Source organism: Pectinophora gossypiella, unplaced genomic scaffold, assembly GCF_024362695.1.
Source record: "Pectinophora gossypiella unplaced genomic scaffold, ilPecGoss1.1 Pgos_35, whole genome shotgun sequence".
NCBI classification, from domain to species: domain Eukaryota; kingdom Metazoa; phylum Arthropoda; class Insecta; order Lepidoptera; family Gelechiidae; genus Pectinophora; species Pectinophora gossypiella.
Genome location: NW_026063245.1, coordinates 794,448 through 819,975, shown reverse-complemented (window position 1 = coordinate 819,975; position 25,528 = coordinate 794,448). Strand labels below are relative to the sequence as shown.

Sequence of the window (25,528 nt, the reverse complement as noted above, 5' to 3'; positions counted from 1 at the left end):
ATAAACTCGATCTAAATGTAGCTAAGTGTTTTTATGTACATTTTACAAAAAAGAAAAAAGTACTCAACTATTCTTATACGCTTAAAAGCCAACCTTTATGTACAGAAACCATCGCTAAAGATTTAGGCATTCTTCATGATAGCGAACTTAGCTTCATCCCACATATCGATCATATATCGAACAAGGCATCAAGGGCTCTTGGTTTTGTTGTTCGGTCGGCACATGCCTTTAATTCCATGAAAACAGTAAAAATCCTTTATTGCACATTTGTCCGAAGTCTACTAGAATATGGATCACAAATTTGGAACCCATATTATAATGAACATATTGACCGATTGGAGAGGATTCAAAGGAAGTTTACGAGATACCTTGGTTTTAAATTCAAAATTCCAAGGGTTGCCTATCCGGACCGTTGTGCACGATTTCATCTTCTTCCTTTAAAAAGTCGTCGTGACATCGCAGATGTAATCCTCTTGGTCAAGATTGTGAGAGGTCTCGCTGACTCCCCACTTCTCCTATCTAAAGTCGGGCTCAGCGCTCCGGGCAGACTACTTAAACCACGTCCAATTTTTACGATCCCCAGTGCTAGGACTGTTTACAGGAAAAATTCCTTCCTTGTGAGAGCAACTACTACATTCAATCGACTCTGCAGTGATGACAGCATTGATGTATTTAATTCTAGTTTATATACCATCAAAAAACATCTTATATCGAAATTTACCAAAAGCAACTAATTTTATATTGGTAAACTCAGCAGCGAGTATTTATTCATTATTTAATTTTGTAAGTAGACCTAACTCTCTTTTGATTTAATTAAGTTCTATATGTGGAAGCTTATAATTGGCCTCATTCTGGCTTATGTTTGTACGTATTTATTTAAGATTCCGTGCTGTTAGCTTTCCTTAAGAAATAAATAAATAAATAAAATAAAAATAAAACTTGGAGCGTCCCTCCACAGGGATGTCATTTGTGTACCTGGAGTAGCAAACCGGAGAAAGGCAGCTACCCTGGGGAACTCCCGCAGCGATCGGACGGACTTGGGAGAGGGCGCCTTCCACTACCACCTGGAAGCGCCTGTTCTCTAAGAAGGTGGCCACAGTCTTAACGACTCGCCGTGGAGTCGTAGACGTGGACAGCTTATATACCAAACCCGGATGCCATACGCGGTCGAACGCCTTCTCCATGTCAAGGAATACTGCTACGGTGGTCTCCCTCTTATTGAGGCCCGCCGTCAGATTGTGCAGCACCCTTGACAGTTGAAGAGTCGTGGAGTGCTCGGCTCGAAAGCCGAATTGCTCCTCGCGTGGCATGATGTGGGGTATCATGTGACGGAGAAGAAGTCTCTCAAACACCTTGCTGATGTTCGAAAGCAAGGTGATTGGTCGATAGCTCAAATTCAAATTCAAAAATATCTTTATTCAGTAGGTAACATAGTTACACTTTGAATCGTCAATTTTACATAACGAACGTCTTATCCGCCTAAAACTACTGCAGCTTCTCACAACCTGTATAGCCGGGGAAAAGAAGCTGCAAGAAAAACCTCGGCACAGGGCCCTAGACGTTCTTTAAAAAAATAAAAATAAACATAAAATATTGGTATACAATTGAGTAATTTAGCTGCCTAATATCAGTTCTCAGACAGTTAATCCCATGCATTCATATCTTCTAAATAATCACTAACTTTATAATAACCTTTTTTGTAAAGTTTTTGTTTAACTACTGTCTTAAAACAGTTTAGCTCTCAGGCTTTAGGATATTCTTCCCGGGCTTGGGGAGCATAATGACTCGCCCAAGCTTCCAGCAGTCCGGAAAGTGACCCGTCCGTGTGATGCCATTATAAATGCGCGTCACCGCTGCCACTGAACGCGGGGGCAGGTGACGCAACATTTCGTTCGTAATGCCATCTGGACCGGGAGCTTTCCGGAGCGGAGTCCGCCTCAGCGCCCGGAGCACCTGTCCGGGCGTGAAGACGACGGGGTCCTCATCAGGGGCTATCGGACGACCGAAATAGCCCGCTAGATTTCGGGAGACTTCTTCTTCTTCGTGGTCGGCGCCTGGGTTCGGCCTGAATTGGCTCTCCAGACACTCGGCGAAGATCTCGGCTCGATCCTCGGCTCTAAAACGGGGAGTCCCGTCCTGAGCGAGGAGAGGTCGCACTGGTGTCGGCTTCCCGGAGAGCTGTCGACACAGTCTGTGGATGCCGGTCCAATCCTCGCCGGCTGTGTCGATGGTGAATTGCCAAGAGTCGGCGGAGGCACCATCGAGCGCAGCCGAGATCTTCTCGGCCAGCGCGTTCAGCCTGGACTTCATGGTGGGGCAGCGCGTGGTGTTCCACTGCTTACGGAGTCGCCTCTTTTCCGCGAGCATGTCTGCGATATGCTTCGGCGTGGGAGGAGCGGCCCCCGGTTTGGGGGCTTCGAGCGCGGCATGCTGCAATGCCCGCTGGACTGTAGAGGCGAACTCGGTTGCCAACTCGTCGACATCCGTGGGCGTCGAGACTGGTCGCATGGGAGTGTTCTCTACCATGTACTGGCCGAATTTATCCCAGGAGTACTTCCGCCGCGGCGGCAGCAGCCTCGTCCTGGTGGGATGGTCTGTGACAACCATCAAGACGGGTTGATGGTCGGAGCCTGTGTGATAGTCGAGCGTCTCAACGGTGGGATCGGGCCGGAGCCCCTTGGCCACCGCGAGGTCTATCACATCTGGGAGATGAGCGAGGTTGTGCGGGTAGTGGGTCGGGGTCTCCGGTCCCAGAACTACATACCCGCCCCCGTGGGCGTCATCGAACAGACGCCGTCCATTCGGACAGGTCCTCGTGGAATTCCAACCAACGTGCTTGCAGTTCCAGTCACCGGCCGCGATCGTTGGCCCCGGGCTGTCCAGAAGTTTCCGGACGTCCGCGAGGACAAGGCGCGCCGCCGGCGGCTTATAAACCGCAAACACACGTGTTGGGACGTCTCCGAGAGCGATCTCCACTCCCAGGGCGTAGATCGACTGAAGACTGGCATCAGATGGCAGAGCCTGATGCACCAATCTCCTTCTCACCAAGACGGCTAGGCCTCGAAAGGCGTGACCGAGGTCACTGAGCTCGTCTTTCCGGTATACGAAGAAGTTGGGGATCTTCAGCCGATCCGCGCCTCTCAGTTTGGTCTCTGAGATCAGGGCGACATCAACGTTCTGTTCCCTCAGGAGAACGCGAAGAAGACCTATCTTTTTAGACAGGCCTCCGGCGTTCCAATGAAGGACTCTTAGCTGCGCGAATGTTACGCAGTTAAGAGTCTATTCATCCCGTCCAAAAGCACTGGAACAGGATCGAGATCCTGCTCCAGGGCCTTCAGGACGTCCTGGAAGACCCCCATGGCGACCAACAGCACTGCCCTCTTGGCAGTGGCTGGGGCGCCGGTGCTGGCCGACTTCCCCTTCCCCTGGCTTGGGGCGGGGGGCCGGACGGCGGGGGCTTTGGGAGGAGCAGACGTTGATGCCGTCGGCTCCTTAGGCTGCTGTCGCGGCGGGATTTGGGGCAAGGAAGGACCTTTCCCTCGTCTTCCGCGCCCTCCTCTGCGCCGCTTTGCAGGGCCGCTCTTCGGGCCATTGGCCGCCGCCATGAGCGACCCTTGGGCGTTTCTCTCGCCTGTGGGCGCGACCAGTACCTTTTTGGTCGTCGGCCCCGAGGAGGTGCGGGCTGTGGTTCCGGCCTTCTTATTGCGCGCCTCGCGCAAGAAGACCGGGCAGGCCACATGGTTGGCCGGATGTGGCCCCCCACAGTTGGCGCATGTCGCCGGCTGTTCTCTCGGTCGAGGGCACTCCTTTGCCGGGTGCTCCTCCCCACATCGCACACACGCAAGCTTGCGGTGGCACTTGTGTGAGGAGTGACGGAACAGCTGGCACCGGTGACATTGCGCCGGTCCTTTCTTGCCCCGCCAGGCCTCGATCTTCACCCCGCGCATATAGAGGAGCTCCGTCACTCCATATATCGACGGGATAGTAGCAGCATTGCGCACGAGCTGGGCGTAGTAAATACACCCCGGTCGTCCGAAACGCGCCTGGATGGCGCGCACGAACTCGGGGGTGTACCCCAGTTGGCGCAATTCAGCCTCAATGAGGGCCGGGTCGGTGTCGACCGGCAGCCCTCGGATCGCAACCTTGAGGCTGCGCTCCGCTGGGAGGGAGTAGGAGAACCACGACAGTGTGGTCTCTTTCTCCAGGGCCATCAGATAGCTCTGGATGACCCGGTACTCTTCTCCCGTGCGCGGGAGGAAGCGTACCCCCCGCCCGTACGGCCGGGCGTTTGGGGGGTGACCGAGCTTCTCCCGGAGGACGCGAAAGTGTCGGGCCCAATCCGGGAGTGCCTCCACCACCAGTGGAGGGTAACGCTCGCGCTTCGGCGGAGCGGGCTGCTGTGCGGGCTTGGCCTGGTGCGGGGAATGTCCATCCCGCGGTGGCGTCGTCGTCATAGGGCTCAGCAGCGGAGCTGTGGGCCCTTGGCTTGGCTGCTGGCTGTGTCCACTTTTTTTGTCGCCGCGGCGTAAGATGCCGCCGGCGATGTATGCTGGAGCAGCATTGGGGCCCCTGGGCTCGAACCCCCTCGAAAGGGGGGGGGGGACCTGGCGTCGCGCGCCGTTTGCACACGCAGAGTACGCCCCTGCTGCAGTTGCTGTTGCTGCCCCGGTCGCGGGTATCGCGACGGCGGGGGCGCAGGCTTGCGCGGGGTTGCAGGCAGGCGGGGCGGCCCGCGATGTGGCGCGACGGCGGCAGCGGCGGAAAATGGGCCGCGAGCGGGTCATCGTCAAGGACCGCATCAAAGTATGTCTCGCCCCCACCTGAGGTGGTGGGGGTAGAGGGAAGTGAGGGTTGTCGCGATGGCGGCACCCTGTTATAGGCATCCAGGGAGTCCCGGAAGTGCGCCAGCTCAAGGGGAGGGTTGCTCCTCCGGAACACCCTGGGGCGGACAATCTTGCCTATGGGGCGGCGCGTGCCCGAGCGGCCGGAGCCGGGGCGTAGGGAGGGGGGGGGGCATGGTCCCCCCCTACCACTCCCTAATTAAGCGCCTGGCCGGCAGTGGGGTCTGACCCCCTTCCCCGCCGGCGCGGCCAACCGTCGGGACACCCGGCGCACCGGGTGCCCCGAGCCCTTGCGGTCTAATAAATCACCGTCCCCAAAAAGAGTTGGCTGCCATTAACCCAGCTAAAGTTTTTCTAGTGACGTGAATACAATTATTGAAGAATTGTAGATGTTTAACGACGACATAAAATACACTTATGAGTATGATTAAATTTCTGTTGAAATTTCATATAGAAAAGGCAGCCCCCGACGGATATTCCTCGGTTATGTATTATGGTAAAATTATTATCGCTACATTTAAGTATATCTTCGAGAAACAGACACGTTAGGAAAAAACTGTAAACATCCATATTCATTGTTTAGGTACTTAAGTATATCTATTACCGATGTCTCGAGATATCAACTCTTTTTTAGAAAGTATTTTTAAGTCTAATATAATATTTCGTTACATAATAATTGGGTTAAGTCGGGGGTTTTGAGTTATTTTATTCTTTTTCGATGATATTTTTACCGTCGTGGGTTTTTCCAAAATTTTTAATTTTGCTTAATTTTTTATCTTTACTTCTTTTGGTATTGGTTCCTTTTATGAAGATTTCATCTCCTTCTTCTATGGGGAACTCTTTTTCGCCTCCATGTTTAGTTTGAATTTTCTTTTTGCCATGAATGATTTTATCGGTTAAGAATTTATAAAGGTATTTAGTTCTTTTGACATGATCTCTAACTAATTTTTGTGTGTATTCTTTACAGAAATCTACATTGAATGTACTGGATGCGGAAGTATGTCCGAATACTACCTCAAATGGTGTTAGACCAGTAGTTGAATGTATACTTTGATTATATGACATCACGGCGTATATCATAGCAGATGCGGCGTCCGTTATCTTATGTTCATACTTAGCGATTCGATATATCTCTAAGATTGTAGAGTGGAATTGCTCTATAAGACCCATAGAGTTTGGGTTGTGTGGGGTTCCTATATGAAGTTCAATTTTGTAAAACTGTAACGTTTCCTTGAGAAGGATATTATTAAATTCTGTACCTGGATCTGAACTAATTTTATTTGGAACACCATAAACGGAGAAATATTTAATTAGGGCTCGTGCTACTTCTGGAGTGGATTTACTTGAGATTTCGAGAGCTTGTACTAATTTACTAAATGCAGCGATAATGTTGGAAGAATAATTTCAAACATTTGCTTGTAAGATTGCTGATAAAAATATAAAAAAAACTTTGTCTATGTCTTGTGTGAAATTGTATACGTAAGCTATGTACATGTGGGAAGTTACTAAAAATAAAAGTGCAATTCTTAAGTAAAAACTGTTTATTTACATTATTATAACAAATCATAACTAAAATATCTTACATGGTAGCAGAGATCCGTGGTTCGAGACGAGAATTGTCACGTAAAAACAAAGAAAAAAAAACAACTCCGCCATGATGCAAGCGTCTTCAAAACTACACAATATACAACCACTGATAGACGAAAAATCATTTCCAATTTGGAAGTTTCAAATCGGAATAGTATTCAGAAGCGAAGGATTGCAACCATTAATTAAAAATGAACCAGAAACTGATAGCAGTGATAACCTAAAACTGGATGCGCAAGCACAAAGAATAATCAGTGAAACGGTTGATAAAAAACTCTTAACAACACTACTATCGTGCACTACAGCAAAAAGTATGTACGAAAAAATAATCTCTATATTTGAAAAGAGAACCGATCAAAGGAAATGTCAACTATTGCAGGAATTTTTCCAATACACATATGATAAAAATAACAACATGACACATCACATAAGTGTACTAGAAAATCTAGCCCATCAACTTACAAATATAGAACAGGAAATAAACGAATAAATGTTGATGTCAAAAATATTGTCAACTCTTCCAGAGAATTACAAAGGATTCATAACCGCATGGGAGTCAACAGCTCAAACAGACCAAAACTTAGCCAACCTTACCTCACGATTGCTCACAGAGGAACAGCGATTAGATACAGGCAAGTCAAGAGTAGAGTCTGTTGCATTTAAGGCTACTTCTAAAAAGAATTTTCATCGTAAGTGCACAATATGTAAGAAAAACAATCACGAAGAGAAAAATTGTTACTTCAAAGATAAACAACAGTGTTCGATTTGTAAGAAATTTAATCACAAAGAAAATGACTGCTTCTGGAATAAAAAGAAAAATAATAAAAAGAATGGATCGGCTGTAACGTTTTACACACAAACAGAAAACTTCATTGTAGATTCTGGATGTTCACAACACATGACATATAATGACGAAATACTAAAAGAACGAGAAAAGTGTTCAGTAAAGATACATATAGCAAAAAAGGAAAATTGTCTCGATTCCACAGTTAAAGGAAAAATTGAAACAACAAATGTCAATTTTCATAATGTATTATTTGTACCTAACCTAAAAAGAAATCTTCTATCGGTGAACTCTATCACAGAAAACAATGGAGAAGTCACATTCACTAAAGAAGAAGTGATAATTAAAAATAATGAAAATATAATATTAAAAGGCAAGAAAAATGAAAACGGATTATACAATGTAAACTTGACAACAGATATAGAAAATGCTTTGTTGAATATAAAATCAGAAAACGCTGAAGATTGGAACATCAGATATGGTCATCCTGGAAAAGAAACATTAAAAAATATTATTAAATCTGTTGATGGAATAAACATAACAAATAAAGATATAGATTTACTTACCTCAACTTGTGAAGTATGCATAAAAGCAAAACAAAAAAGACTGCCATTTCACACAAGAAATAAAGCTGAAAGAGTAATACACACCATACACACAGATGTCTGTGGCCCAATATCTCCGTCCACATGGGATGAAAAAAAGTATCTATTGACGTTCATTGACGATTTCACAAACAATACACAAGTCTATTTACTGTCAAATAAAAGTGAAGTATTCACATACATCAAAGAATATGTGAATGAAGTGGAACGTTACACCAGTGAAAATGTCAGCCTAATAAGATGTGACAATGGTGGTGAATATACAAGCAATCAGCTCAAAGAATGGTGCAAAGAAAAAGGAATTCGTCTAGATTATACGGTACCCTATAGCCCACAACAAAATGGGAAAGCTGAACGTTTCAATCGCACCCTAATGGAAAAAGTAAGAGCGATGCTACTACAATCAAATCTAGATAAAGAAATGTGGGGTGAAGCTGCCCGATGCGCTACATACCTGTTGAATAGAACGCTGAAGCATCAAGAAACTGAAACGCCGATAGAAAAATGGACAAAAAGAAGACCAAACGTTTCTAACATACAAACATTTGGTGCAGAAAAGTCTACTCCAAGAACCTTACCAATCTGAAGAAACTTGATGATCGAAGCGAGAAACTGACCTTGGTAGGTTATGCTCCAACTGGCTATCGGCTCTGGAACCCTGAAAAGAAAGAAATAATTATTAGAAGAGATGTTATATTTAAAAAGGAAACTACAGAAGAACAAGATAAACAAAAAGAAAATAAAGAAGATAAAAATAAAAACAAGAACCAAAGAGAAGACTACATAATTATACGGAAAAATGGCGAAGAAGAAAACATACCTGAAGAAGAACATCAAGAAGAAGACATACCTAAGAAGAACATCTAGAAGAAGAAGAAGAACCTGAAGAACAGACCATAAATAAAGAAGACAGATCTAAAAGGACAAGAAAACTACCACATAAGTTCAAAGACTATGTAATGATCTCCTACACTGAAGTAATTACCGGAAAAGATAAAATCAAATGGGAAGAAGCAATTAATGAAGAAAAGAAATCTCTATTAGAAAATAATGTATGGAAAGAAGTAAACAAAGATGTAGTAAAAGGAAAGAAAATATTAAGTAACAAATGGGTCCTGAAAATAAAAGAAGATGGAAAATACAAAGCAAGACTGGTAATCCGAGGATTTGAACAACAAGAAAGAGTTGATTACAATGAGACTTTTTTTTAGTCCTGTAATTAACAGCAGCCCACTCAGAATTCTATTTGTACTCGCTGCTAAAAATGGCTATTACATAAAATCTTTCGACATAAAGACAGCCTTCCTCTATGGAGAAATAGATGAAGAGATATACATGTACCCACCAGAAGGAATGGAAATGAAAGACATATGCAAACTAAAAAAGGCCTTGTATGGTATGAAGCAAGCTCCACTGAAATGGAATACCACAATGACCAATTTCCTGAAGGATGAAGGATTATTACAACTAGAAACAGAACCATGTATTTTCAAGAACAAAGAAGAAACCATTTATTTGGGAATTCATGTAGACGATGGTATTATAATCGGAAAAAGTGAAGAAGCCATAGATAAGCTATTAAGAAAAATAGGAAAAAGATTCCAAACAAAAATAAATAAAAATCCAGATAAATATATTGGAATGGAGATAATACATACAAAAAGAGATCTGAAGTTAAAACAAGAAAAGTTCATTGAAAATTTACTAGACGACTATAACATGAAAGATGCTAAGATTATACAAACACCTATTGGAAACAAAAGAGAAAAATTAGACAAGAACATAACATTTCCTTACAGACAATTATTAGGAAGTCTCACATACATATGCAACAAAACTAGACCGGACATAAGCTTTGCTGTCAACCAGTGCAGTAGGAATGTTGAAAATCCAACTGAAAATGATGTGACGACGATAAAAAGAATACTAAGATACCTAAAAGGGACAAAGATAAAGGATTAGAATACAAAAAGGAAGAAAAAGATCTAGAACTTACCGCATACTGTGACTCTGACTATGCAGGTGACCCAGAGACAAGAAGAAGCACTACAGGATACATAATATATTTATGTGGTTGTCCAATTACCTGGTGTACAAGAAAACAACCTATAGTTGCTTTATCCACGACTGAAGCAGAGTACATCGCTGCAGCAGAATGTTGCAAGGATATTCTATACCTAAAGTCATTCATTGAAGAACTTTTGTGTGATAAAGTGAAAGTGAAACTGTTTGTAGACAATCAAAGTTCTATAAAACTCATTAATAATGGTGTAATTAATAGACGCTCAAAACATATTGACGTTCGATATAAATTCATTCATGAAAGAGTATTAAATGGTGATTTGAGTATATTCTATTGTCCAACAAATGATCAGATTGCAGACTTATTTACTAAGCCTTTGAATAAGACAAAATTTAATAAATTTGTTTCAAATATTATATATTAAACTTAAGATTGTAAAAATTCAAGTCTTAAACTTTAATATTGCAAAAAGTTAAAACTGTAAACTTAATATTATATAAAAAAAATTAAAAATTTTGGAAAAACCCACGACGGTAAAAATATCATCGAAAAAGAATAAAATAACTCAAAACCCCCGACTTAACCCAATTATTATGTAACGAAATATTATATTAGACTTAAAAATACTTTCTAAAAAAGAGTTGATATCTCGAGACATCGGTAATAGATATACTTAAGTACCTAAACAATGAATATGGATGTTTACAGTTTTTTCCTAACGTGTCTGTTTCTCGAAGATATACTTAAATGTAGCGATAATAATTTTACCATAATACATAACCGAGGAATATCCGTCGGGGGCTGCCTTTTCTATATGAAATTTCAACAGAAATTTAATCATACTCATAAGTGTATTTTATGTCGTCGTTAAACATCTACAATTCTTCAATAATTGTATTCACGTCACTAGAAAAACTTTAGCTGGGTTAATGGCAGCCCCCGACGGATATTCCTCGGTTATGTATTATGGTAAAATTATTATCGCTACATTTAAGTATATCTTCGAGAAACAGACACGTTAGGAAAAAACTGTAAACATCCATATTCATTGTTTAGGTACTTAAGTATATCTATTACCGATGTCTCGAGATATCAACTCTTTTTTAGAAAGTATTTTTAAGTCTAATATAATATTTCGTTACATAATAATTGGGTTAAGTCGGGGGTTTTGAGTTATTTTATTCTTTTTCGATGATATTTTTACCGTCGTGGGTTTTTTCAAAATTTTTAATTTTGCTTAATTTTTTATTTTTTGGTTTTTAGTACATTTAGCTTAAACATTGCAATGTATGTTTAACATAAAACCGTTTAACTTAAAAAGTTTTTTTACCTATTTTTATTTTACATATTTTTTCTTGGGGTAAACTTACTTGTAAATGTTGTGAGTCTATAACAAACCCTAAGAATTTACAAGTAGTACTTGGAGAGAGCTGACTTTTTTCATAGTTTATAATAAACCCTAACGCATTTAAAAGTCCCGTTGTGTCTGAAATATTTTTTAAACATTCTTCATATGTGTGTGATATTAGTAAAATATCGTCTAAATAAATTGTAGATAGGTATCCACATGATCTGAGAAGGCCAATAATTGGTTTCATAATCTTTTGAAAACAAACGGAGTGTTCAAGCCAAAGGGCAACACATTAAATTCATACAGTTTTCCTTGGAATTCAAAACGTAAGTATTTTTTAGAATTTTCATGAATTCGTATCAAAAAATATGCATCTTTTAGGTCTAACGTGCTCATGAAACAGTTTGAATAAGTTAATTTTAGAGCTGTGCGTAGGTCTTCTATCTTAAAATGTGTAGTGTCTATAAACTTATTTAGCTTTTTAAGGTTAAGTATGAAACGTGTGTTGCCATTTGGTTTAGGTATTATGAATACGGAAGATAGAAATTGGCCTTCACAGGGCTCACACTCTGCAATCGCTCCAATAGATAAAAGATCATGAATTGAACATTTCAACTGAACTTGTTCAGAAGCAGAATAACTCCTAGCAGCCGGGGGTATATGTTGGATTACAGGCCGCGAGAAAGGTATTTGATACCCTTCTATCCATGACAAGATTGTGATATCGTAAGTGATAAGCGCCCATTGGTCATAAAAGTAGGATAATCTGCCGGTGTATCGTACCGTGTCTAGCGGCGGCCGCGGGCTGACTGCTGCGGTGGCGGGGCTCGACGCGACGACTGTTGCGAGGAGTTCTCGGGAGGATTCTTACGAGCAGGCTCTTTCATCCTCTGATTCCCTTTCGGCCTGTGACTCTGGGAAGGAGCTCGCCAGTTAAAATTTTTTGGTGGCGGTTTATTGTTCTTTCTAGGTTGGGTCTGTGGTGTGGAAATTTTCATGTCCGCTCTCGTTTTAGATATAGCTCTAGCCGCTTTAAGGGTATCAGCTAGATCTTGACTAAATGGATATTTATCAATTTTAGTTTTCTGTAATTGGTCTTTTAGTTCCTTTTTCAAGTTGTACAATAAAAAACTTCGGCGTGTGCCGGAGTCATGATTCTGACTGTCACATAAAAGTTTGCTAGCATCCATGAGCAATTTTATTAAAGTCACATTCTTAGGCTCTGTTTCTAAAACGAGCGTTAATGCTTCTGCTACACATGATATTGCAGCTGTAATTTGTTTTTGCTTGATCTTTATGCCCTTGTCTCTTCTATAGACAGTGTCGGACACTGCGGCCTTGACCTCGGGGTTGAGGTCAGGTGCGTCTATTAGGGGGCAACTACCCGGCGGTAGATATTTTTCCATGAGTTCCTTACAGGTTTCCTTAGACAAGCCGGATGTGGCTATATGTTGTAAGCGTACAGCTAGGTCCGCTTGAATGTCCTTTCCGGAGGACTTCTTTTGGGATAGGTCTTCTCCCAATATTTTCATCACCTCTTCGTCAAGATGTGGTTCTGTGACTGCGTCCACTGGTTTTGATATCGACGGACCTTCGGCGGCAAGCGACGGCGGCAACGGAGATGGCGGCGGGTTCCTTGCGCAGCTGGTGGACGGTCCTGGTTCGTCCTCGTATGCCGGTGCGTCTGGAATCGTGATGATTCAGAGGTAAGGGCGATTTGATTACACTAGAAAGTAGTGTATACGTAAGATTAGGCTATTTGTGCCGGTAGTGAATAGTATAATGAATTAGTAAAGTGACAGCCCCAGAAGCTGCCCGCAGCACTTATTTATTTTTATAATTAAACGGTTTTATTTAGCTTACCCCGTTTGTTTTATTTATTCTTGGGTCAAATTTAGTAATTCAAATTTCACCCTCTTCCTGTCAACCGATTAATCTGAAATTTTGTATGCACTTTGGATTTTGGTGACAATACAATTATGTTTATTCATTATCATTATAAATCCAAAATGGCGGCCGCTACAAAATGGCGGATAACGTAGGTTTTATCAATCCCATCAATATGGGTATCAAATGAAAGGACTCAACAAGCAGAATACAATATACAAAAAAAAATTAAATCCAAGATGGCGGCCGCTACAAAATGGCGGATAACGTAGGTTTTATCAATCCCATCAATATGGGTATCAAATGAAAGGGCTCAACAAGCAGAATACAATATACTAAAAAAAAATTAAATCCAAGATGGCGGCCGCTACAAAATGGCGGATAACGTAGGTTTTATCAATCCTATCGATATGGGTATCAAATGAAAGTGCTCAACCAGTAGAATACAATGTACTATATAAAATTAAAATCCAAGATGGCGGCCTCTACAAAATGGCGGATAACTTAGGTTTTATCAATCCCATCAACATGGGTATCAAATGAAAGGTCTCAACAAGTAGAATACAATTTACTATGCAAAATTGAAATCTAAGATGGCCGCCGCTACCAAATGGCTTATAACAATTTTTTATCAATCCCACCAATATAGGTATCAAATAAAAGGGCTTGACAAGAAGAATACAGTGCACTATACAACCTCAATATTTAAGATGGGCGCAGCCACTAAATGGCGTATAATAATAAGATTAAAATTAAGAAATTGAATCTGGGATGCGGCTGAAAGAAGAATGTTGCCTTTAATACTATCATGGGCTTCTACAATACATAAAATGCAGGGCAGCACTGTGGATCACGCAGTCGTATACTTAGGTGCGAAACTGTTTGAAGAAGGTCAAGCCTACGTGGCTCTTAGTAGAGTAAGATCTTTGCAGGGACTACGTATAGAGGAGTTGGACTGCAATAAACTAACGGGCACGAAACCTTGCAATAATGAAGCACTAAATGAATTAAACAGAATGCGTAATAAAAACTAATAACTAGAAAATAAAAATAAGGTGGGTGGACCAAGGAAGGCCACGCTCCTTTGAAGGCCAATTATTAAAAATTCGTAGTTATAGACATGTACAGACGTGTTCCTTCTATTACACACTAAGATATATCAAACTCAAGGCCACAAACGCGGCGGCGAGTCGATCGCGCCGCTATTGTGGCAGTGCGGTCTCACGTTTCGTAGACTTCGGACGTCGACGTTACGGTTGTTATTGGCGCGCTCAGCAAAACGTAAGTTTTTATTTAAAAATCTATTATTATCTCATATTTTTTACTGCGAATTGTCGTGTAAGGATTTGTTTATGGTACTAAAGAAAAAATAAATTGTTTTGCCTCAATTTACGTTAAAATATTGGTAGTGTTCCTAGGAAAGCCTGTGGTTCCTTATAAGGCCAATTAAAAATTTGACCGTTGGCCTTGCTATGGTTCCTATAGGCCTTACAAGGAACATTTACAAACCATGAACAAATGAACACTCACTTTTTGTTTTAAATACATACCGTTACAGTTAAAACAACGTTTCATATTTATGGCTGACTGGCAACACTGACGCGTAAATGTCAAGACGCGTATCTTAGTTTTAATTTCTTATTTTTATTAATATCATAGTTTTTTTTTAATTTACTTGTATTTGTATTAATTTTAGTATATAAAGTGTGTAAAATATAAATTTGTGTATTTGAAGTGGAAAAAATTGTGTAAATTCAAATCAGCTGATTGTCGTACGGAGACCAACGGACACCGACGTTACGAATTCGAAAATACGGACTAAAACCTGGGGAGTATTGCTTTTGTTCTATATTATTACATTAGCTAGCGATAAATATTATTGCTATAACATAATAGTACACAGATCACACCAGAGATTAAAGTCCAACCTCACACCCGGCACCGTTGTAGTCTCGCTTTGTTTTTGACGTTAAGTAAAAACAAAGTTGACGACAAAAGCAACGGAAACACACAATATTTTCTGCTTATTTGCACACTTGCAATAACATTATATTGTTAGCAATATATTGTTTACTAGCTGGTACCCGCGACTTCGTCTGCGTACTTTTAATTTGAATATTAAGGATTATATAAAAGGAACGGTATAGCATGTGATTAAAAGAGAGTAAGTAGGTATATTTAAAAAAAATAAAAAATATCTGTTTACAGTCGTTATAAAGTACCTATGTATTCCATTGAGTGGCAGAAATTACCTAGGAATATTTATCGGTCCCTTATGTCCAAGACACTTACAGGGGTCAGCGTCACGTTGTGTACAAAAATATTTTAAAATGACCTAATTTAAAACTTTTTTGTACACAACGTTTGCTATTTTGTTATTATTTGTTAAAATGTAGAAATTGTTTGGACTCGACACTCGCGAGCAGGCCACGTATACACCACGTGCGCTCCCCCACCACAAGACAGCGCCGTTGACTGCCGCCACACTTCGGCGAATGTGCGCGACGACGAACGACGACCGACGGCAGTGGCGGCGATGCAGAGTATTCGTTAAAAGGAACTTTATCTACAAAAGCCAAATTTTTTTAACTTGATACACCCAAAACTACTAAATATCATGTTCCTAGGTTCAGTGGTTAATATTTTGTATACAAAAAGTTTGGCTTCGTAGTTCCCGTTCCGAATCCGTTCCGTTCCGTTCGAATTTCGGAAAATCCGTTTGTTGAAAAACTCTGCACATCCTAAGAGACCTACGTACCAAGTTTCATGGTTTTATCTTCAAAAATGACGAATACCCATACAAACATTCAACCCGTATTTCACCCCCATACTGGTAAAAATTTCAAAATGCTTGAACAAACGATTTTTTGTTTGTTATTTAGTGCCTAAACACAAAATTTAATATTTTTATCTTGAAAAATGACGAACCTCATAAAAAATTTCAACACCTATTTCATCCCCTCAAAGATCGAATTTTCAAAAACGCTTTAACAAATTGTTTTTTTATTTCTTATCAAGTTCCTAAATATAAAGTTTCGTGGTTTTATCCCCAAAAATGACGAACTCCCATACAAACTTTCAACCCTCATTTCACTCCCTCACTGGTCGAAATTTCAGCAACGCTAGAACAAATGTTTAATTATTTTTTATCAAGTGCTTAAATATAAAGTTTCATGGATTTATATTTTAAAATTAAAATATCCCATACAAACTTTCAACCCCTATTTCAATCTCTTCGTCCCTTCTTTTCGCAATAAAAGGTATCCTATTTTCTTTCTCAGGGTCTAAAGATTGTCTGTGCCAAATTTAATCAAAATCGGTTGAGAGGTTTTAGCGGGAAAGCGTAACAGACAGACAGACAGACAGAGTTACTTTCGCATTTATAATATTAGTAAGGATTATTTTCCCTCGTTAAATAGTAAACAAACTAAGTGTAGGTGTTATAATTTCGTTGACGAACTGATTACCTATCCGTTTCTTTGTCTAAAATGAGTATTACCTTATTACTATGATTGATTACTGGGCTTAAAGTTCGTATAAATGTCTATCGAATTACCTCCTCAAGTTTAAAGCGTAGCTAGTCATGTAGTACTATATTAATTATGTGGTGTAAGTAATTAGATTTTATCTGTATGTAATGTAATAGTTAGTTGAATAAAAAAACTTATACAAATCAGATCAATTAATTGGCGTAATGTGATTCTAGAAAGAGTTTTAATGTTAATAGATAGCTAGCTATAGCTATGTGTAGGTTCCTGTAGGAATGAGATATAACTGTTTAATAAAGACAGTTGCATCAAAATTTTATCATAAATTCCCTAAATTATGGCGCCTACCTACCCTCTAAGTTAGAAAAGTGATCAAATACTAACTTGAGGTCACTCAGTTTAAAAAAAAACATCGAAATCATTCCAGTAGCTATGGCGTCATGCGCTTCTTGACACGATCACGAAATCTAGATTTCCGCGGGAATGAGGTATTTTCCCGCCATAAAAAGTAGCCTGTGTCCGTGCCTAAGATCCTATCTTTAAATTAACCAAGTCTTATAAAATTCCGTTCAGACGTTAAGGCGTGAATGAGGCAAACTTTTAAAACAAACAATTAAAAATCACTAACCTAGTTTTCTGTCTACTGCCTACGCCTTAAGTACGATAGCATAAATATTAATAGGCCATATCCTTTTCTAGATTACTATCTATCAGCTAACTAAATTTCATCAAAATCCGTTGAGCCGTTTAGGCATGATAGACAAAACTCCCAGCAAAAACCATAAAAAAATCACTAACTCAATTCAGTTTTCTGCCTACTTCCTACCCCCTAAGTACGATGACGTGATCAATTTGATCGTACAACCGTTTTTAGATAACCAACTATTACCTTACTAAATTTCATTAAAATCCGTTCAGCCGTTTAGACGTGAAAGAGCAAAAGTCCCAACAAAAACGACTACAAATCACTAAATCAATTTAGTTATCTGCCAACTGCCTACCCCCTAAGAACGATGGCGTGATTATTTATAGCCTATGACCATTTCTAGGTTATCATCTATCACCATACCAAATTTCATCAAAATCCGTTGAGCCGTTTAGGCGTGAAAGAGTAACAGACAGACAGACAGACAGACAGACAGACAGACAGACAGACAGACAGACAGACAGACAGACAGACAGACAGACAGAGTTACTTTCGCATTTATAATATTAGTATGGATTGTAGCAGTGTAAAACATTACTTTTTACTCCACAAATTAGACATAAATAAAATAATACAGACATACACATAGCATTCCGTTATGTAGGTACTTATTGTTGTTTACTAAGTAAAATAATTATTATAGGTATTTTCTATTTTTTACCCACGACGGAACGGAGCAGGTATATGCGTTTAGGGTGAGAGATGTTTGTGTGTGCGTTTGTGCAAAGAAATGTTATTAATTATCTTCTAAACTAATAATCCGATTTTGATGCGGTTTTCAATAACGGGTTTGTGTTTGATGAGTTCATGTTATTAGACAAGTGTCATGTCTGTAACTCACTAGGGGGCGCCACAATATTAGTGTTTAGAATCAATATTATCCGAAACGCCTCTTCAATTTATAATAGCAATTTATTTGCAATAGTTTTTATTAGTTAATTGTTTTTGACAGGCGTTTTTTTTTTCGGTTCCATTGATTACACGTAATTACGTCGAACACGGTGCTGTTTCATTGCTACCTAAATCCCTTAAAAATCAGTAAAAAGGCATTGATATGCCTTTTTGCCTGATGGCATATTCATGGTCCTTCGAGCCAGATTTCAGAGAAGATCCCAGATCACAATCAATAAATTGTAGATAAATTAATACGAAGTGATTGGCGAAGATTAAAGAGAAGATTAAAGAAAAATCAAGATCGACTATAAGTGGCACGTGGATTGTGTGGTCAAGTGAATCAAATTCATCCAATTAATCCTCATTTAATTCATAAAGTTGAACCCATCACTCAATAATCAGGTAGTATTAAGTAAACAGCCTCCGTGGTCTAGTGGTTAGAGCGTTAGGCTCACGATCTGGTGTTCCGGGTTCGATTCCCGATGGGGACATTGTCGAAATCACTTTGTGAGACTGTCCTCTTTGTTTGGTAAGGACTTTTCGGGCTTGAATCACCTGATTGTCCGAAAAAGTAAGATGATTCTGTGCTTCGGAGGGTACGTTAAGCCGTTGGTCCCGGCTATTAGCCGTAAAAACACCTCCACCAACCCGCAGTGGAGCACCGTGATGGAGTATGCTCCATACCCCCTCCGGTTGATTGAGGGGAGGCCTGTGCCCAGCAGTGGGACGTATATAGGCAGTTTATGTATGTTATGTATTAAGTAAAGCAAAGTGTTGTTAATTACGGTTAGTATAATTTTAATTACATTTATTACCCACTGTAGTGTATTGGCTGTATAATGTGGGTTGTCTCATACTCTGACGTCACGCGTCAGTCGCATACCGGCGGTCGAGCGGAGCGGTGTACTGTGATTGTATGCGTGTTGTGGTGTTGGTGAGCCGTAAAATAACCCCACAAGCAGGATAGTACATGTGGCGACGAGGACGAAAGTGAGTACACAATAATTATTTCAAAAGGAAAATAAGGATAGAAATAGTTATCTCGTATGAACTGCGGACCGCCGCGCCGTGTTTACGTTCGATGACGCAACTGCGCCGGACCTCGTATTATATTGTTTTACTTAGCGTTATTCCTTTTGATCAGCGAGGAAAATAACGGAATTTTATTGTAACGTATGTCCACGTTCTCGAAACAGATGGACTTAAGTGACTATAGTTACCGATACCTAACAGATTAATGCAATAATACAATGGAGTAAACAGATTACTTTATCCGCAAGTTACAAGTATTATTAATATCATCTAATAGACTTGAACGATAGGTATTCACTCGTACCAATACAGTTGTATTAAACGATTGTGGTATATATATATCGTATTACGATAATAATCATTTGGCTCAATATTACTTGCTTACAACATTATTATTATAAGGATTAAGGGATTATCTTGAACACTAACAATACTTGCTTAATAATTTCTAAGGTATTTTAGTTAATTGTAAATTAACCTGTATATATTAATTAGGAAACATTTATGTAGGCACCTAGGTATATTTAAACTGAATACATACTGAAAGCGCAGATTAAAATTAATCTGTTTCAATACACCGATGCAAGACTCGGTTACCTATGTGATGACATAAGTACCGTTTATGTATTTATTTACCTGAAGCAGTTACAAATGAACTGATCATTAAATTGATATAAATGAAGCATGATAAGGCCATCATGTATATACACAGAGCAGATTAAAATCTGATCATTAAATTAATATCATGTGGGCAGTTATATTGTTGAATAGACAAATTTTAAATTAATAAAATTTAATATGACAAATATATGAAACATTAAGTAAGAACATTATTTGTTTACATAAAAAAAAAAAGAAATATTTTAATATTTACTAAAAAAAAAAAAAAAACAGCGGGATAAAAATAATAATAATCCGATCATTAAATTGATGTTAATAGCAGATAATACCTATTTAACTGAATCATTCGATTGATTATGCTTGGTTGTCTCAAAGTTTGCGGATATAAATAATCCGATCATTAAATTGATGTTAATAGCAGATAACACCTATTTATCTGAATCATTCAATTGATTATTCTGAACTGTCCTAAAATTTGTAAGGAAAAAAAAAAGCAGGAATTAAAGCGGATAATCCGATCATTAAATTGATGAGTAAAATAGCGGATAATATTTATCTGAATCATTAAATTGATCATTTCAGGTTGCCCCAAAGATGTCATTCCTGTCATTGGAAAAGTTCGATTGTAACGGAGAATCCACTTCGGTGGGTGTACGATGGGAACGCTGGAAAAGAGCATTACTCATATATTTGGAAGCGTCTAACGTTGATAAAGACATAAAGAAAAGGGCTTCTCTTCTACATTTCGCTGGTTTAGATTTGCAAGAAGTGTTTTATAACATTCCCGGCGCTAATATTGAGCCAAGCGACGGCGTCGACGTTTTTGAAATCGCAATATCTAAACTTGATTCATACTTTGCACCAAAACAGAGCAAAATCTATGAGCGACATTCATTCAGGCTGCTCAAACAGGAACCTGAAGAAAAGTTTGAAAAGTTCCTAGTGAGACTGAGAAAACAAGCTGACAAATGTCAGTTCGCTGATCGAGACGAGAACATTATCGACCAAATAACGGAAAAATGTTACCTACCTGAACTGAGGAAAAAGATACTACAGATTGGAGATGAAATTACACTGGACCGAGTAATCACGGAAGCAAACACACTAGAAATTGTCAATAAACAGCTAGAAGAATTTAAAAACTCTACAAGATCAAATGGGAATCAGGAAGTCAATAAAGTTGATAGTAAAGATAAAAAGAGTTTTTATAAACCAAATAATATACAGCAAGGATGCGGTAGATGTGGTAATCCCAGACATGCGACATTTGACGCAAAATGCCCGGCAAGAGAAAAAACATGCCTGAAGTGTGGTCTCAAGGGACATTTCAGACAATTCTGCAGGACTAAACTACCCCAGAAGAGGAAAACAGAAGAAAAATATAGCCAGGAAAGAAAGAAAGGTCGATTCGACAAAGAGAAAAGTGAAATAAATCAAGTGAGTGGCTCTTCAAACGAGTTGACTCAAAAAGAGGCAGAAACCGAATACGTTTTCCATATTGATGACGATGTCGAAATTGATTGCACCATTGGAGGAGTAGACACTAAGATGTTGATTGACTCAGGCTGCAAGAGAAATCTAATTACGGAGGCAACGTGGGAAATAATGAAGAAGAACAAAGTTAGTTTGTTTAATCAACAACCAAATCCTAATGTAACATTCACGGCCTATGGCAGTACTACACCACTTAAAATAAAAGGATCATTTGAAGCTCGGATACAAATAGGTATGAGATCCGAGACCGCAACTTTCTATGTCGTTACTAATGGCACAAGAAACCTCCTAGGAAAAACAACTGCAATGTCATTAGGAGTGCTAAAAATAGGATTGAATGCAGAAGTTAACCAAATTAATACTGAGAAATTTCCCAAATTCAAAAATATATTAATTCAATTACCGATTGATGATTCCATTCCACCCGTGTCACAGCCTTACAGGTATTGATTTCATTTTCATAAAATATATATTTATGAATGATAATATGATGTATAAATCCTAATAAATATTGTTGATACTTTGGTATACATAATATTCTAATTAAAGATGTTGATGTGATTATTAAGTCGTGTTATTACTCGTTACTTACTTCTAATTTTTTACATTTTTAGAAGGACCCCGATACCTTTAGAAGCTAAAATTGGAGAGAAAATTGAAGAGCTTAAACAAAGGGATATTATAGAACCAGTCGTAGGCTCTTCCAAGTGGGTATCCCCTGTGGTGCCGGTGTTGAAGGAAAATGGAGAAATACGTCTTTGTGTAGACATGCGTCGAGCTAATGAAGCTATTATACGAGAAAATCACCCATTGCCGACAATGGATAAGTTACTACCGAAAATGAAAAATGCAAAAGTATTTACAAAATTGGACATAAAAGACGCATTTCACCAAATTGAGATACATCCGGCTTCAAGACATATAACCACCTTCATAACCAATAAAGGCCTATTTAGGTATAAAAGACTTATGTTTGGCATATCGTGTGCACCGGAAATCTTTCAGAAAACATTAGAGCACATGCTTTTAGGTTGTGAAGGCGTGGTAAATTATATCGATGACATCTTGATATACGGGAAGGACATGCAGGAACATGATGCGCGAGTAAAGAAAGTGATGTCAGTTCTGAAAGACAATAATGTATTAGTAAAAGAAGACAAATGTTCTTTCGGGATGAGCAAAGTGAGTTTCTTGGGACATGAGCTGTCAGCGGAAGGCGTAAGGCCATTGGAAAAGTACATTTCCACAATAAAAGAATTTAGAGCACCTAAAACTACCGGAGAATTACGAAGCTTCTTAGGCTTGATTAATTTCGTCAGCAAATGGATCCCCAATTATGCGACAGCAACAGAACCTCTTAAAACACTACTTCGAAATAAAAATGGAGAGCGAACAGATATTACAGATCATTGGGGACTAGAACAACAGCGATGCTTCGATTCATTGAAGGATATTATGACAAATATACCTAGCTTAGGTTACTACGATGTAAACGATCGTACTACGGTCATAGCAGACGCAAGCCCGGTGGGCCTGGGTGGAGTACTAGTTCAGATTGATTCTGAAGACAAACCCAGGATTATTGCATATGGTCACAAAACTCTGACTGATTGTGAACGCCGCTACTGTCAGACTGAGAAAGAGGCATTAGCCCTTGTATGGGCAGTAGAGCATTTCCACATTTTCCTCTATGGGAAAAGATTCAAACTTATAACAGACCACAAACCATTAGAGATTATATTCGGTACCAAGTCCAAACCATGTGCTAGGATAGAGAGATGGGTTATGCGCCTTCAATCGTACAGCTACAAAGTAGTTTATCAATCGGGTAAGACCAATATCGCAGACTCATTGTCTAGACTCGGTAAAAGTGCAGAAAAATCTTTAGTACAATTGAAAGATGACCATATCTGCCAAATTGTGGACTTTGCCCGACCTCGAGCAGTTTCCCTTAAGGAAATAATAGATAGCTCAATGGACGATCAAGAAATCCTAAATGTAAAAGAAGGGTTGTATCACAACATATGGAGTGACGATGTGAAACTATATAAACTATTTCAGAATGAATTATGTTTCCATGAGGGTATACTATTGAGAGGAACAAGAATCGTGATTCCCTCGGCACTCCGTAAAAGAGTTCTAGATGCAGCCCATGAGGGCCACCCCGGCATCGTATCGATGAAGGCAAGACTTCGAACGAAAGTTTGGTGGCCTAAATGTGACAAGGATGCCGAAAACATTGTAAAAGTGTGTAAAGGATGCACTCTTGTATCTGCACCACATGCACCAAATCCTATGAAACGACGCGAGTTGCCTGATGGTTCTTGGATTGACATTGCGATTGATTTGATGGGCCCCCTCCCTAGCGGTGATCACCTGCTTGTTGTAGTAGACTACTACAGCAGATATAAGGAGGTGAAGATTTGTCGGAAAATCACCTCTACCGAAATTGTGGCAAAACTCAAAGAAATATTTAGTCGTTTAGGAAACCCAACTTCAATAACAGCGGATAATGGAAGACAATTCATCAGCGAAGAATTCAAATCATTTCTAACAGAAAGAAATATCACTCTCTTTAATACAATCCCATACTGGCCTCAACAGAATGGAGAGGTCGAAAGACAAAATCGTGATATACTAAAACGGCTAAAAATAAGCATAGCTGAAAATAAAGACTGGAAGGAAAGTTTACTGGATTACTTAACTATGTACAATAGTACACCACATTCTGTCACCGGAAGAACCCCAGCAGAGCTTTTCTTCAATAGGAGATTTAGAGATAAATTACCTATGGTAAATGATACAATGGAAGGGATAGCAAAGGATTCTGAGGTCAAGGACAGGGATCAAGAAAGGAAAGAAAGAGGAAAGGATTATGGAGATAGGAAACGGAAGGCAGAAGAAAGCGATTTAACACCAGGAGATAAAGTTTATATCAAGAACATGAATAGAGAAAATAAATTAAGTTTGAACTATAACCCAGAAACTCATACAGTGGAAAATAAAGAAGGTGGAGATATCACAGTCCGAAGCGATGAGACTAGTCAAATTCGTAGAAGGAATGTAGTGCACTTAAAGAAGATTCAGGGCGAATGGAGCGTGTGTCAAGACCGAAATGAAATCGACGACGAAGAAATGAATGTTGAAACTTAATGCCACTTCTGACACCAAAATGGTGTTAAATTTTGATTCACCCATTAATGTGTAAATTAAGATTTGATTCGACTACTAAACAATGAAAATTAATCTAACTAGTAGTAAACTATATCTCATGCATAAAACTGTCTAATGATTTAGATTGATTAATAAATGTACACTCATTATCAATAAAACTAAATTAAAACAAAAAAGGGATGTAGTGTATTGGCTGTATAATGTGGGTTGTCTCATACTCTGACGTCACGCGTCAGTCGCATACCGGCGGTCGAGCGGAGCGGTGTACTGTGATTGTATGCGTGTTGTGGTGTTGGTGAGCCGTAAAATAACCCCACAAGCAGGATAGTACACCCACGACGGAACGGAGCAGGTATATGCGTTTAGGGTGAGAGATGTTTGTGTGTGCGTTTGTGCAAAGAAATGTTATTAATTATCTTCTAAACTAATAATCCGATTTTGATGCGGTTTTCAATAACGGGTTTGTGTTTGATGAGTTCATGTTATTAGACAAGTGTCATGTCTGTAACTCACTAGGGGGCGCCACAATATTAGTGTTTAGAATAAATATTATCCGAAACGCCTCTTCAATTTATAATAGCAATTTATTTGCAATAGTTTTTATTAGTTAATTGTTTTTGACAGGCGTTTTTTTTTTCGGTTCCATTGATTACACGTAATTACGTCGAACACGGTGCTGTTTCATTGCTACCTAAATCCCTTAAAAATCAGTAAAAAGGCATTGATATGCCTTTTTGCCTGATGGCATATTCATGGTCCTTCGAGCCAGATTTCAGAGAAGATCCCAGATCACAATCAATAAATTGTAGATAAATTAATACGAAGTGATTGGCGAAGATTAAAGAGAAGATTAAAGAAAAATCAAGATCGACTATAAGTGGCACGTGGATTGTGTGGTCAAGTGAATCAAATTCATCCAATTAATCCTCATTTAATTCATAAAGTTGAACCCATCACTCAATAATCAGGTAGTATTAAGTAAACAGCCTCCGTGGTCTAGTGGTTAGAGCGTTAGGCTCACGATCTGGTGTTCCGGGTTCG

General features: G+C 39.5%; 1 protein-coding gene across 1 annotated transcript; it reads left to right on the top strand.

The window, feature by feature from the left end:
* The first annotated feature begins 19,032 nt into the window (after nt 1-19,032).
* Nucleotides 19,033-24,466, top strand: LOC126381098 (uncharacterized protein K02A2.6-like). The gene is made up of 3 exons (XM_050030632.1): nt 19,033-19,156; nt 20,402-21,756; nt 21,928-24,466. Exons 2-3 carry the CDS (start codon nt 20,414-20,416, stop codon nt 24,464-24,466), a joined length of 3,882 nt encoding a protein of 1,293 aa, XP_049886589.1. The 5' UTR covers nt 19,033-19,156; nt 20,402-20,413.
* The last annotated feature ends 1,062 nt before the right edge of the window (nt 24,467-25,528 follow it).

Coding starts and splice junctions, on each gene's coding strand:
- LOC126381098 (XM_050030632.1), top strand. CDS start 20,414: ATGTCATTCCTGTCATTGGAAAAGTTCGATTGTAACGGAGAATCCACT. Junction 21,757..21,927: donor CCCGTGTCACAGCCTTACAG/GTATTGATTTCA, acceptor TTACATTTTTAG/AAGGACCCCGATACCTTTAG.